General features: G+C 47.1%; 1 protein-coding gene across 1 annotated transcript in view; it reads right to left on the bottom strand.

Annotated features, from left to right (window-relative positions):
• Positions 1-11,038: 11,038 nt before the first annotated feature.
• LOC120524856 (electroneutral sodium bicarbonate exchanger 1-like) overlaps positions 11,039-15,110 on the bottom strand; it is a 237,765-nt gene continuing 233,693 nt past the window's right edge. Inside the window, exon 25 of the mRNA XM_039746652.1 lies at positions 11,039-12,249. Coding sequence (XP_039602586.1) covers positions 12,240-12,249 — 10 coding nt within the window. The 3' untranslated portion in view covers positions 11,039-12,239. The remainder of the gene's footprint in view (positions 12,250-15,110) is intronic.

Below are 15,110 nucleotides of genomic sequence, written 5' to 3' on the forward strand. Positions count from 1 at the left end.
GACCTCCTCGTCCTGGGGTGGGCAACCGACTGGACCCCCCCTGACCTACCCTCGATCCCTGTCTGTTTTACTGGTGACTGACGACCCCCCCGCCCATGCCCCTGCTGGCTCCCTCAAGACGTTCATCATACATCGATGTGCTCACTTCGGGTCGCCGGATTCACCGATGTGACCTTGTGGACCTTGCATCTATTGATGACACCCGCTCGACATGTCCACCTGCCACTCAGGCCTCATTAAAGTCACAGCGTGGCTCGCTGAGGTCAATGGGACCCTCGCAGGGCTGCAAGTGAGCTGGTGGGGGGGCTTCTGGTGCAATCAAGAAATCCAGTCAGTCCTGGCACCAGATTGGCACATGCCAGGAAGAGTTTCACTGGCATCTGTCTATCTAACTATCTATCTGTATAGTGCCTTTGATAGCTATCTGTCTATCTATTATATAGTGCCTTTCATGTCTATCTATCTGTCTAACTATATAGAGCCTTTCATATCTATCTGTCTGTCTATCCATCTATCTCTATAGTGCCTGTCGTATCTATCTGTATAGTGCCTTTCATAGCTATCTATATGTTATATAGTGCCTTTCATATCTATCTGTCTATCCATCTATCTCTATAGTGCCTGTCGTATCTATCTGTATAGTGCCTTTCATAGCTATCTATATGTTATATAGTGCCTTTCATATCTATCTATCCATTTGTTTATCTATAAAGCGCCTTTTACATATATCTGTCAGTAATGGTGGCACTGGAGAGTGGTGAAATCTTGCATGTTGATTTGCACGGAATGTAAAAATTCCACTGGCCTTTTTCCCCGAGAGCATGAAGACCTTTTAAACATCTCTTTATTATATAGCGCCTTTCACGTCACTCTGTCTATTCCACTGGACCTTTCATTTTCCGCCGATCACCAATCACAGTCAGCATTTCACCACACGTCACAGCATCTACCACTGAAACAGTCACTCGTGAGCTCAGGGACACCTGGTGGAGACCAAAGGGAACTGCACGTTAGACAGAAGCCAAGAAACTCTTTAATGACACAAAGGCGGGTAACAAGTGGGCGTGTCCCACGAAGACAAGCAGCATCTGCATATGAGAGGGTCAGGGACAGAAGAACATGTGACACGTGGTGCCAGGATTAGTGAGTAGAGCAGCCGGACCCGCAAACCTCCACATGCCTCACCTGACAGAATGGAAAGGCACTACATGACTGAAAGATAGATGTGAAACGCACTATATGATAAGATAGATATGTGATATTATATATGAGAAAGGCACTATATAATGTAGATAGGTGATGTTATACATGTGAAAGGCACTATATAATCGAGAGAAGATACTATATATATGAAAGGCACTATAGGGGATAGATGTGAAAGGCACTATATAATATGGATATGTGATGTTAGCCATGTGAATGGCACTATATAATAGATAGGTAGGAGATACTATATATGTGAAAGGCACTATATAATAGGTAGTTATTATTATATATTGAATTACTGTGTAAAGTGCCCTGTGGCAGTCCGGGCTGTGAAAGGCGCTATATAAGATTCTGACCGATCACATAAGCGGAGTAGGCCGGGGGTCTGCAGTTGGTTGCCAGAGACTGCAGGCGTCGCAACCGCGTAGAAGGCTGGCGTTCCAAGTGTGGCGGCCGTTTGTCTTTTCGAACTTTTCCATTAGCGCCGAGCGGCTGGCCTCAGAGCTCATCAAACAGCAGCTCCATTTCCAGTTTCAGTTTTTCCATTCATCCAACCATCCATCCATCCATTTTCTAACCCGCTGAATCCGAATACAGGGTCACGGGGGTCTGCTGAAGCCAATCCCAGCCAACACAGGGCACAAGGCAGGAACCAATCCTGGGCAGGGTACCAACCCACCGCAGGACACACACAAACACACCCACACACCAAGCATTTACTGTCAGTTATTATGCTGGTAAAAAAAAAAGACTTCCTTGTCACCGGCAGACCGTAGCGCCACCTCCCGGTTATGGCTGTCTGTTCAGTCTGAGTCGCCGCTCACATTACAGGAGTCTGGAGACGCATCGTGTGGCTTCCTGGCGCCTTGAAGTGGTGAACGACGATATGAAAAGAAGACCAGTGGCTTCGGGCTGTGACTTTAAAGTGACCACAACCACAACAAGTGGACGCAGGTGGGAACTTTTCACACAAATGTTAGTTTCTTCCTAGACGGACATAAGGAGTAAGTGAGCAAACAGTGGACAGCAGGACTTTATGAACCAACAAAACTGAACTTTGTGGGCTAAATGGTTTGTTGGCATCTGACGTTTTCTAACAGGTGGCTCAGTGGTTAGGGCTTTGGACTTAATACCATGAAGATGGGAATTCAAATCCCACTACTGACAGCGACCAGTGACCCTTCAGCTGTCTGTGCTCCAACTGGAAAAAAGGCAAAATGAAATAATTCTCTGATATTTTCAGGAGCCTTGGATGACACCTAACAACAAAGAGACAAGGTGGGCAACGTGCACCTGTCTGTCAATATACAGTATATATATTGTACTGGGCGGCACGGTGGCGCAGTGGGTAGCACTGATGCCTCGCAGTTAGGAGACCTGGGTTCTCTTCCAGGGTCCTCCCTCCCTGCGTGGAGTTTGCATGTTCTCCCCGTGTCTACGTAGGTTTCCTCCCACAGTCCAAAGACATGCTGGTTATGTGCACTGGCGATCCTAAATTGTCCCTGGTGTGTGCTGTGGGCTGGCGCCCTGCCCGGGGTATGCTTCCTGCCTTGCACCCTGTGTTGCCTGGAATTGACCCTATAGATAGGATATAGCGGGTTGGATAATGGATGGTGGATATATTGTACTGCCTTTCCTATCTATCTATCGTGCCTTATACAATTGTCTCTCTATCATATAGCGCCTTAAAATCTCTCTATTAATCTATCTATTATATAGTTCCTTCCATGTCTATCTCTGTCTATTATATAGTGCCTTACACATCTATCTATTATACAGTGCCTTTCTCATCTATCATATAGCATCTTTCACATATATCTGCCTATTTATCTACATATCTCTATATTTCTATTATATAGCACCTTACACATCTGTCTATTATATAGTGCCTTTCATGTCTGTCTTTCTATTATATAGCACCTTACATATCTGTCTATCTATTTACATATCTAGCTAATCACAGCGCCACATTGTAGTGATGTGTTGCAAGTTAATTAGCACATACAAGTAAAAGTTCCCCAGACTTTGCACATGTGACCGTGATGGCCCCATAATGTCCCTTAAAATCGTGTTCCTGCACACCTTACGTCATATAGCGCCTTTCCACATGAAGGCTCAGTTCATCATGCGATCAAAGACTTTCCAGAAGTTTCTTGCTGGATCACATTAGGTGACGTGGCTGGCCGTGTCGTAGGTGACGTTCCTTAGCCAGCAGGTCACGGTGCCTACCAGTGACTGGAAAGGCACTATAGACAGTGGAACGATTGTTGTTGTGAAGCTAAGATGTCGCTCCACTTTTTCTTTTTCACTTGTTCACTCCATTTTTTGTGAAGAAAGCTCTCCAGTAGTGTGTGAGCTCTGACCTGCAAAGAGAGACTCTGAAATGTTAAGAGGTGACACGAGTTGTCAAACATGGAGGAAACGTTCAGCAATGAAAGAAAATCCCGCATAATAATGCAAACTTCTGAAATGAAAGGAAAAACTTGAAAAGCCAAAGCAGGAGAGGACGTCTTCGGGGTCTGCAGGTGTTCTTTGTGACAGTCCCAAGTCACACCTGTAAATGACAAGCCACTACTTTATGGGGTGTGTCACACTTACTGATCACATGACTGTAGACAACTGAAAAGTGCGGCCAGGGTCACGTTTACCGGCTGTGTGCCGACTCTCCGCCCCTTTCTGTGACAGCCAATAGGAACACGCCGGTGCTCTATGATTTCAGGCTGACTTTCTATGCTATAGGTGAACAAAGACCCCCAAGAGGTTTCTTTTCCCCATTGATTGTTGGTGACTGGAGTCCAGCAGTTAATTGAGCTCCTTGTCGTTACCCCTGACCATTTCTTGGGTTCCTCAAGTGTGGATCAGGCTTGGAATTCTAAGTAAAAATGGTTAACCCCGAGTGCAATGAACCCAAACGAACACTCCGACGAGACGCTGTTGCCATCTAGTGCATGAAATAGCAGCCAACTGCCCAAAAATCAGGAACATTTCTATGAGCTCTGCCAGTCTATGGTAGTTCATTAATATTCATGAGTGGGGCGGGGCATGCAAACAAGACGTTGTAAGGCCAGTTTTAGAACAAACTGACACCGAGTCATTCATTGACTCGAGCGATGGGGACGCTGACACGTCGGTGGTGAAATGACGGACCACCAAACCACCAGGTCACCTCAGGTGTGTCCAGCTGCAGTGGGGTGCAAGTCGGTGTGCGTGCAAAAGGCAAAATTATTGTGTAAAAGTGGAAGGACAAAGGAAAAAGTGAGCCCTCTAAGCGCTGCTCACACTGCGGTAACTAGCAGGGGAAATGTGGACGTCACTCAGCCCTGCACTGTGGTGGCCCACAATGACTCAAGGGGCGCTGAACTTCGACCTTCAACAAAAAACAATATAAGACAAGTGTCGCGATTGTGACGTTGGGCTGGGCGTTGGTGACGGTCTCAAAGCATGTGACACTCGGGACGTGTTCACTAAATCTGCGTTACTACTGCAGGGGACACTCGACTGGCCTTTCCTACTGCTTTTCGGGTCACATTCTCATATTGACGGGGGTCCGTCACACGTAATACGACTTGTTTATCTCTTCTTGTGAAGAAAATTCAGTGTCTTTGACTCGTTTTTCCGGGGGAGGCAAACACAACGCTAAGAAAGCCGCTGGCAGACCAAAGCGCTAGGCTCCGTGTACGGGAATAACTTTTTGGTGGGTACTGTGATCAGACGCTGGTGGTCCTCGACCTTGGAGATCACTCTGTGTCTCTCTGGATGTTCTCCTTGGCTTTGTGTCTGCCATTCTCACTGCCCTTCTGCCCACTCGATTTACCAGGGAGGTCTTCTACAGTCCCATGGCCCTTCAACTTCGTCGTAATATTTGAACTGTCATCACCGGACCATCAAGCTGCTTGTAGATGGTGGTCTTTGCCTGATCTCCTCAGATGACTCTCTGCTCTGTGTTCAGTGTGGGACACACGATGACACAAAACAGTAGAGTGACGATTGGAGACATCACGTGATTTAGGGTCTTTTCTTCTAGGGGTCCCAACAAATGTGTCTGGGCCATTTTAGAAGATCTTTCTAGAAGGAGTGACACTTGATCCCTTGTCACACTTTACTCGATGACATGACAAAAGGGTACACAGGGGCCAATTACTTGTCATGTTGCATCCCTTTTCAGGGGGCATACAACACTCCCTCAACGAGGTCTAAGGGAACCAACACAATTGTCCATGTTGTATTTGTTTTATTTTCTCATTTTCTTTCATTAAATCCTCCTTTACGAAGATTTCTCATAGCTGGGGGTCTGCCGGCGATCCTCTCCCTTATGGACATGTTCAGTGTGTATTGTGTTTGGTTTCTGAATGCTTTCAAATCACGTCAGTTTTTTGTCCGTCGGTATAAGAAGACCCCCAAACATATGACATACCCAACTCAAACTTTTTGGGGACCCCCCCCCAAACACCTTTTTGTCCATCTAAATCAAAAAAATAAATTGTAGGCAACTTTTGGACCATATTTTGTGCAGGAATTTACACCTTTATGATAAAGAATAAACCAATAGGTGCCCTCAGCAAAAATGATTAGGACTTGAAGTTGCACAGGCCACGTCAACTGACCCCCTAAAAGGATACGAGGGGTCCAACTTACTCCATTTCACAAAATAAGAATAAAAAACAGGATCAGTAATATCAACGTGCTGAGTTCCAATTTTGAGGTTGCTGGTCACCAATATGATCCTAGTTTTGATATTGGACTCTTCACTGGTGGTCCTAAACCCCTAAGAGTAGCCGGCAGAATGTTACAAATGTCAAAGTTGAAACCTGGGCGTGTGGGGTGTCATTTCAGGCTGCTTCAAGGTCAGCGATACGAATATGAGGCTCTTTATGATTTTTGATCCTTTCTTAGCCCCCCACCCCCACCAGGACCACCATCAGTGGGTGACAAATGTCTATTACAATCTAGAATATTTAGACATTAACCATTTCCGTTGCAGCACACATTTTAATACGACTCTTCTCATTTGTGATGCACTTTGACCTCGTGACAGAGATCTTTACAGTTCTTATGAAGACCCCAACTGAGGGCGCCTTACGCTCGTCCAGGCGGTTTGGACTTTGAGAATGAAGCGCGTGTTTGACTTGTGCAGGTTTTGATTAGATCAACTTTATTAATCCCAATGGGAAAAATGTCGATACATACAGCAGGAGGAACATAAAAACAAAGAGAGAGACTCACAGGACAAATCATACAATCAATCGAGAGACAGATCCATAACAAAATCAAGAAGAGCAACTGAGGGAGCATCAGCTTTTAGTCAAGCAATGACCGGACAGCCGGCAGAAAAGACCCCCAGAGGCTAAGAGGGTGCCAAGCAAGATGGCATCCAGTTTGGGCCACCACAGCTCCCAGGGCGTCCAGGGGGGGTTGGCCCAGTGATGTCACAGGTTTTCCTCATGGGTTTCTTCAGCCATTGCGGGGTCTTTTGAGCTCAGATTCTTCCCGAGGAGACCCCCAGCGTAGAATGCCACACTTGCTGCAGCAGCTTACTGCACACATCAGAAAACCCAGAGAGTCTCCTTAGGACGTCCAGTCTGCCCCGGCCCTTCCTCTTCTACGGTGCCACTGTGTCGTCCCCCCCACCTGTCCAGTGTGCTGCTCATACGGACCCCCCAGCTACCTTGCCTGCGTCCCCCCGAGGTGTGTCTGAAGTTCTCACAACACCGCGTCCGGATTCACGAGAGTCACCTGTGACAGATGAAGTGACCCCCTTCGCCCTCTCACTGTCAGGACTGTCGGGGTCCCAGATGTCTAAATGGCCACCACACCCTACTACCTGCCTGTTGACCCCTGGGGCTTTACTGCCTCAACTTGTTTGATTTACTTCAGTGAGTTTAACTGCCCCCCCACTGATGTTTGAGAAGTCGACTGGGTCCATCAATTCACTTGCATAGAGGGGCCGCCGCCAGGAGGGGTGTCACTAATGCACACAGACCGCCAGCTAAGGCCTTGTTCACACGGGCATTAAAATCGAGCGTTTTTATTGCGTTCGTAGCGTCCAGTGAGCGCGGATTGAGCGCGGATCAAGCGCCGAGTGTTTTCTACACGTAGGAGTCAATGAGAGTGTTCACACAGGCTTTGGTGACGTGCGTTTGTCCGGCAGCGCGTTTATACAGCATCAAAAAAACGTTGCAAGCAGCTTTTCTTGGCGTTCAAAACCCAACGAACGCAAGGAAACCGCTTCTAGTTCGTTTTCTGCGCGTTTATTTTACGCTTCGGAGGACCGGATATATCCCATGATATTAATATTTTTATGTTTTCATATACAACATATATATTTTCATATATGCTTATTTTATTTTATTGTCTCATGTAATTTGTAAACCATGAACCTATTAATTTATGTTCTAATATAATATTTGATAACGATTATGTGGGGGCATTTCAGTGCATAACCCCGGTGTAAGCGCACACTCGACTACTGTTTCCTTACCTCAAAGTGACAAGTTGTCTCTCTTCGGGCTAACACCAAGTCGCATATTGGTTGATCGGCGTGCAATGTGGCATTGCACCAGCTGCAGCAGACAATCAAAAGTGGAAACTGACATCCGACAGTAATTAAAAAACTTGCGCGGAAATTTTCGCATTTCTTCATAAAGCACAAAAAAACTTCCTTTAACCCGACGTTGTGCAGTCAGAGGATGAACCCAGTAGCGGCGGCGATTTTTTCTCTCCCTACGTCGCCGTATTAAGAGTATTTTTAAAACAAGAAGATTAATATCTAACATAGCAAAATGGTCCATATTGAAAGGAGGCACCTCAAATAAAACGACAAGGGCTTTCATATCCAGTTCCCGACACTGCCTCCACAGGTTAACACACAAACTACAATTTGGGCTGCAGGCTGGCGTTAGACAGAGACAAACGAACGCCGGTGTAGAAGTCAATCGATCGCCGCCACAAAATGCAACATAAACGTCTAGGACGTTCAGAGCAAGTTCGTTTATCCAAAAACTTAACGCCCGTGTGAACAAGGCCTTAGGTGAAGGGGGACGCAGTGTGGGGTGGAAAAGACTCAAAAGTAAATCCACTGAGTGAGAGGACAAAGAAGAACAGAAGGTCCTACTAGCAAGAAGGTAGAAGCCACTGCTGTCCTCCAAGGCGTTACGAGGAAGGAAGAGCCACACTACACCACCAAAAGCGGCCATGACAGATCCTTCCTGGATTGTGAAACCAGCCAATCAGGCTCAAGTGATGCGGAGGTCTTTAGGGAAGTAAAACAGTGACACCTACTGGTGACAAAACACAGTTGTGCTTTTTTTGTTTCTCTCTCTATGGCACAAGTAAACATCTCTGCAGCCAGAAGCCTCCACACTGGAGCTCCAAACAGGTAGAGACGACTCCAATGGGCACCAACAGAGAGCAGCTGCAGACCTCCAGGGCTCCACCCCAGTCGCACTGTGGTGAAGATTTGGTTTGTGACTCAGGTAATGACCGCTGTTCAAGTAAGCCAACTCCACGGCCTTGGAGCTCCAGGGTAGAAGTCCTGAGCTGGCAGAGATTCCACACTCTTGAGTCAAGTTTGTATCACTGAAGCCTGGTTGCTACACCCTAGAGCTCCAAGGACGTGGAGTAGACTCGATGGGTGCCAACAGAGTCCAGCTGCAGACCTCCCAAGCTCCACCCGCTTATAGCTATTGGAGGGTTGTCTGACTTAAATAACCCTGGCTGTCCAGTAAGTTAACACCAAGTACTTGTAGCTCCATTGAGGGGGCTCTGAGCTGCAGAGGTACCAACCTCCCAAGCCAAGTATTTATCCCTGAAGCCTGGAACCTCCCATGCTGGAACTCCAAGTAAACGGAGTTGACTCCACTAGGTGCCAATAGAGAGTCCAGCTGCTGACCTCCGGATGGTTACCCTGTGGTGAAGACTACAGCTGTGGGAGGATTACGGACTCAAATAATGGCGACTGACCAGCAAGTCAACTCCATGTACCTGTAAATCCATGGTGGAGGCTCTGGGCTGCAAAGATACCAATCTCACAAGCCAAGCATTTATCTCCGCTGCCTTGGAGCTCCAAGTAGGTGAAGTCCAGTAGAGTCTAGCTGCAGACCTCCAGACCTCCACCCCAGTCACAATATGGTTAAGATTACAGCTGTGGAAGGGTTTTTGGACTTAAACAACGACGGCTGTCCATTAAGTCTACTCTGCCAAGCCAAGTATGTTTCTCTGCAGCCTGGAGCCTCCACCCTTCCCCAACGGGAAATTCCCATACTCCAGCAGCAGCAGCATACTGATAAAGAACAATATTAAATTAAAGAGTGATAACAATGCAGGTATAACAGACAATAACTTTGTATAATGTTAACGTTTACCCCCCCGGGCTGGAACTGAAGAGTCGCATAGTGTGGGGTCTCCTCAGTCTGTCAGTGGAGCAGGACGGTGACAGCAGTCTGTCTCTGAAGCTGCTCCTCTGTCTGGAGATGATCCTGTTCAGTGGATGCAGTGGATTCTCCATGATTGACAGGAGTCTGCTCAGCGCCCGTCGCTCTGCCACGGATGTCAAACTGGTGCTATTAGAATCCAGCTGCAGACCTCCAGAGCTCTGCCCAGTTACACTATGGTTTAGATTAGAGTTATGGGAGGTTGTCTATCTCAAATAATAATGGCTGCCCAGTAAGTCACATCCACGTACTTGAAGCTTCTGTGTGGTTGCTGTGGGCTGCAGAGATGCCAGTCTCTTAGGACAAGTTTATCTCCTACAGCCTGGAGCACCAAGCAGGCGTGGAGCAACAGAGTCCAGCCATAGACCTCCTGAGCTGTGCCCATTTGCACTATGGTCAATTAGGGGACTTGAAGCTCCAGGGTGGAGGCTCCAGGCTGCGGAGATGCCAGTCCCTTAGGCCAAGTTTATCTCCTGGAGCTCCGAGCAGGTGGAGTAATAGAGTCCAGCCGTAGAGCTCCTTCTGGTTATGCTATGTTAAGATGAGGGTTTGTGCGAGGAGATGTGACTCCAATAACGGCAACTGTTCAGTAAGTCAACTCCACGTACTTGAAGCTCCAGGCTGCAGAGATGCACCCTTTGCATGAGAACACTGGCATCTTTGCATCTCAGAGCCCCCACCCTGGAGCTCCAAGTAGGTGGACAATAGAGTCCAGCTGCAGACCTTCCGAGTTGCATCCATTTACATTGTGGTTAAGATGAGGGTCATGGGAGGTTATGTGACTCAAATACTGATGGCTGTCTGGCAAGTGACATCCACAAACTTGAAGCTCCAGGCTGCAGAGATGCACCCTTGGCATGAGACGACTGGCATCTTTGCATTCCAGAGCCCCAACCCTGGAGCGCCACGTAGGTGACTCTAATGGGTGCCAACAGGGTCCAGCTGCAGACTTCCCGAGTTGCGCCCATTAACGCTGTGGTCAAAGAGCGAACTTGATGCTCCAGGGTGGAGGCTGCAGAGATACGTCCACTTGTCCCCGGGTGGTAAGGACCACAGAAGCAGACGGCCTGGTAGTGTGAGCTGGAGGACGACACAGCGGCAGACACACACACACACACACACACACACACACACCTCAGCGCACGGAGTGTAAGTCACAGAAGCGGCTCGTATTTCTCTACCACGTCACACTCACTTATTCAGGTCTAACCAACATCTGGACTGTAAGGCGAAGACACAAAGAAAAGGCTACAGAGATAAAAAACAAAAAAAAAGAGGAACTAAAGAGCATCAAAGGTTGTGGGGGGGGTCCGGGGGGGGGGGGGACCTTTGGTTTTGACAACAGCGACTGAGCCCCCCGGCGTCACTACTCTCACGTACACACACAGTACACTAACAGGGACTCCGAGACAGCTGTTTATTCAAATGAAGCCCATCGATTTTATACACACAGATATTCTTGGATTTGTTCAAATAAAAATAATCTCTATTTCTAAACATAGCGCAACTACAAAGAAATTAGATGCTAGAAAAAAATGTGCCTGCATTTTTTTCCCCAGTAGTTTTTCTGAATGTGACTTCTCGTTAATTTATTTTGTTTTTCTCAAACTTAAATATATTTATATATAAAATACACAAATTAGATGTGAAAATAGAATTTTTGTTAGTATTACCTGACCACGATCGATGGCTGTTAAGCAGTACTAATCTTTTTTTTTTTTTTTCAATGCGATGTGCCAGTTTATGGGTGACTTCTGCAGTTTGGCTGGCAGGCTGCTGCCCCCCTTGGTTTGCTTTTGCCCACCCTACCCAGCAGCACACAGTCACCGCTGGGCCTGCTTCTATTGCAGGGGATGAAGTTGTCGCTGACAAAGCGTTTGAAGTGTCTGCTGTAGTGCAAAACGTCGACTTGGTCGCAATGACTGGCAGGATGGAAAAGGGAATCGAGTGCCCAAGTGGCTCACCTGTCCGGAGTGGCATGGCGGGTGTGCTGCGACCTCGAGGGCCAGTCCAGATGCTGCCTGGCTTTTATTTCGAGGTATATGGCCACCTTCTGATTTTTAAGGAGAGCCGGCCTTGCAGTTCTTTGTGGTGCGTGGCGCAATGGTGGCACAGCCATCGGACAGCTTCAAGGCCAGAAGGAGGACAGGCCACCTTTGGGGCCCCGTTTTTCGTTATTTATACTCCAAGAGGCCTTTCTGCCTGCCTGTGTGAAGACAACCAGAGTGGTGGCCACCAGCTGCCTTGGCAAGCAGGTTGAGGAAAGGACCTTCTGGACCAGAGTACAATTTGTTGGCAAGATGTGCCACATTTATGAAGGGCTTATCAAGAAGATAAACTAAAAAAAAATGAAAAATATATACAGCTAATTAAATGAAGCTCAGCTGCCTGCCAGGGTGGAGAACATGAATTGAGATTAAGAACCTTGTGTTCAATATCTCTGAGATGGCAGAGGCCTGGATGGTCATAAAGGGGGACCTCGAGCTACTCGGGTCTTTGAGAGGAGGGACGGCACGGAGCGGGCGATGACTGAGATTTCCTGGAGTTCCTTTGTCGACGGCCACCGTCCTGCAGAGGAATCTTCACAGCAGAGTGGAGTCCACGTCAGACATTCCTGAAAAACGAGAGACAAATGCAGGGGTTAGGCAGGTTGTGAGTAACGGCAGGCAATGCATTGTGGGAGCGGACAGAAGTCAAGCTGTGCCAACAGGAGAGGGCATCGTCACTTTGTAAAGAGCAGTATGGAGAACACTTCGGAATCATTTCCTGTCAATCTTTTTTGTTGTTTGGCACGATCATCCAACACTTTGGAAGCTGAGCCTTTACAACACACGAAACGTGACAAACAAGAGGAGACCACTCAGTCCATCAAGCCTGTTTGTTTAGATAATAGCTAAGCTGTCTTGATATTTTATTCAGATTCCTCTTAAAGGTTTCTCCTTCAGATCCATGACTCAGTTGTCTGTTCATTCATCCTGGCCCACGAATCAGCTGCCACTTAAGCATTTAGCCACACCCAGCCTGCTGCCACTCAAGCATCTCAAAATGACCAGTCAACTGAGACTTATGTAACAAGTCCCGCCCAGACTGCTGCCACTCAAATGTTTAGCCCGCCCATTCAACTGAGACTTAAGTAACAAGCCCCGCCCAGGCTGCTGCAACTCAAATGTCTGACCTACCCAGTCAACTGAGACTTAAGTAACAAGCCCCGCCTAGACTGCTGCCACTCAAATGTCTAACCCGCCCAGTCAACTGAGACCTATGTAACAAGCCCCGCCCAGACTGCAGCCACTCAAATGTCTAACCCACCCAGTCAACTGAGACTTCAGTAACAAGCCCCATCTAGACTTTAAAGGTCGTCAACGTTTCTGCTTTAGCTGCATACAATACAATACAATTTATTTTTGTATAGCCCAAAATCAGGAGTGCTGCAATGGGCTTTAACAGGCCCTGCCTCTTGACAGCCCCTCAGTCTTGACTCTCTAAGAAAACAAGGAAAAACTCCCAGGGGGAAAAAAAATGAAAGAAATCTCAGGAAAGGCAGTTCAAAGAGAGACCCTTTCCAGGCAGGCTGGGTGTGCAGTGGGTGTCAAATAAAGGGGAATTATAATACAATACGCTGAACAGAACACAAGTAATCCTTAATACAATACAATAGTGCAATAGAAATATTATAAAAAAAGTACAGAGCAGAATTCAGCAGTAGATGATATCACATAATATGATTTCATGTTACCATGTCTTGGTAGTTTGTTCATTGGCCATGCAAGTATTTAGCCACACCCAGCTTGCTGCCACTCAAACATTTAGCCACACCTAACCTTCTTTCACTCAAGCACTTAGCCACACCCAGTCTGCTACCACTCACGCATTTAGCCACACCCAGCCTGCTGCCACTCAAGCATTTAGCCACACCCAGCCTGCTGCCACTCAAGCATTTAGCCACACCCAGCCTGCTGCCACTCAAGCATCTATGAATTTTGCTGGATCTCCTTTATCGATGCCATTGAGGATTTTGAAGAACTGGATGAGGTCCCCATGCAGTCTCCTCTGCTCTGCCTAAACAGGTTTCTGAGGTCTCTGAGTCTGTCACAGTTGGACATGTCGTTCAGTCCCGTGATGCAATTGGTCACTCTCTTCCACCCAGCTTCAAGTGCTGATTTGTCTTTCATGTAGCCTGGTGGTCACAACTGCACACAGGACTCCAGAGGTGGTCTCATCAGTGCATTATGAGCATAACATTGTAAAGGACCTGGAAGTCCTAGAAGTGTTGAGGCCACCACAGATTTGGGAATCAGAGAATGCTACGCCTAACTTCAAATGATGGAGTCTGAAGGTCAAAGGTGGATCCTATACTGCATGCTTATCAATCAACCACCCTGTTCAAATAAATCAAGTAACACCACGTGATAAAATGCCCAAACCCGGCTGTATCATCACATAGAACACAAAATATTTAGCAGAGACCAATCTGTGGAGAAGTAAAGATCAGGGATAGGTTTTCAAATAAATATCCCAAAAGTTGAATATCCCACAGAGCTCCATTAAGTCCATGAGAACAAAATGGTAACAACAACATTTATTTAAATAGCACATTTTCATACAACAATGTAGCTCAAAGTGCTTGAATGTGGCACCACTACAGACCTGACAAGAGAAGGATGCCCAACAGAGACTGGGCGAGGAGGGCATTCATCAGAGGTGCAACAAAAGACAGACACCCAAGGGTAACACTGAAGAAGCTGCACTGACCAACAGCAGAGACGGGGGTATCTGTCTATAGGACCACTTTAAGTCATACACTCCACAGAGCGGGGCTTTATGGAAGTGGCCAGTAAAAAAAAAAACACAAGAAAACTCGTCATGAGTTTGTTCAGCAGTACATGGCGGACTCACCAAACACATAGAAGAAGGTTCTTAGGTCAAATGAGACTAAAATTGAAGTTTTTATCCACCATGGGAAACATGACATGTGGCACAAACCCAACACTTCCTATCACCCTGTGGTCACCATTCCCACAGTGACGTATGGTGGTGGCAGGACACACTGAGGGGACATGAGAACTGGTCAGGACTAAAGGAAAAAGGTGGATGGCACTAAAAAACTGGCAATTTTTGAGGAAAATCATTTTGAGTCAACCAGAGATTTGAGACCTGGGATGAAGGTTCATCTACCAACAGGACAATGAATGACCCTCAACATACTGCTAAAGTGACAGTGTTGTGGTTTAAAAGGGGACACTGAAATGGCTTGGAATGTCCTCGTCAAAGCCCAGACCTCAATCTAATGGAGAATCTCTGGTATGACTTGGACGGTTACTGGACACCAACACCACCCGTCTAACTTGAAGGAGTCGGAGCAGTGTGGCCTAAAGGAATGGCCTGGTGTGCCAAGTTAATAGCGACCAGCAGCTGTAATGGCAGCAAAGGTGAACTCTACAGAGCATGGACCATTTGGGGGATATTGGGGGGTTT

This window comes from Polypterus senegalus, chromosome 3 (assembly GCF_016835505.1).
Source record: "Polypterus senegalus isolate Bchr_013 chromosome 3, ASM1683550v1, whole genome shotgun sequence".
Taxonomy (NCBI): domain Eukaryota; kingdom Metazoa; phylum Chordata; class Cladistia; order Polypteriformes; family Polypteridae; genus Polypterus; species Polypterus senegalus.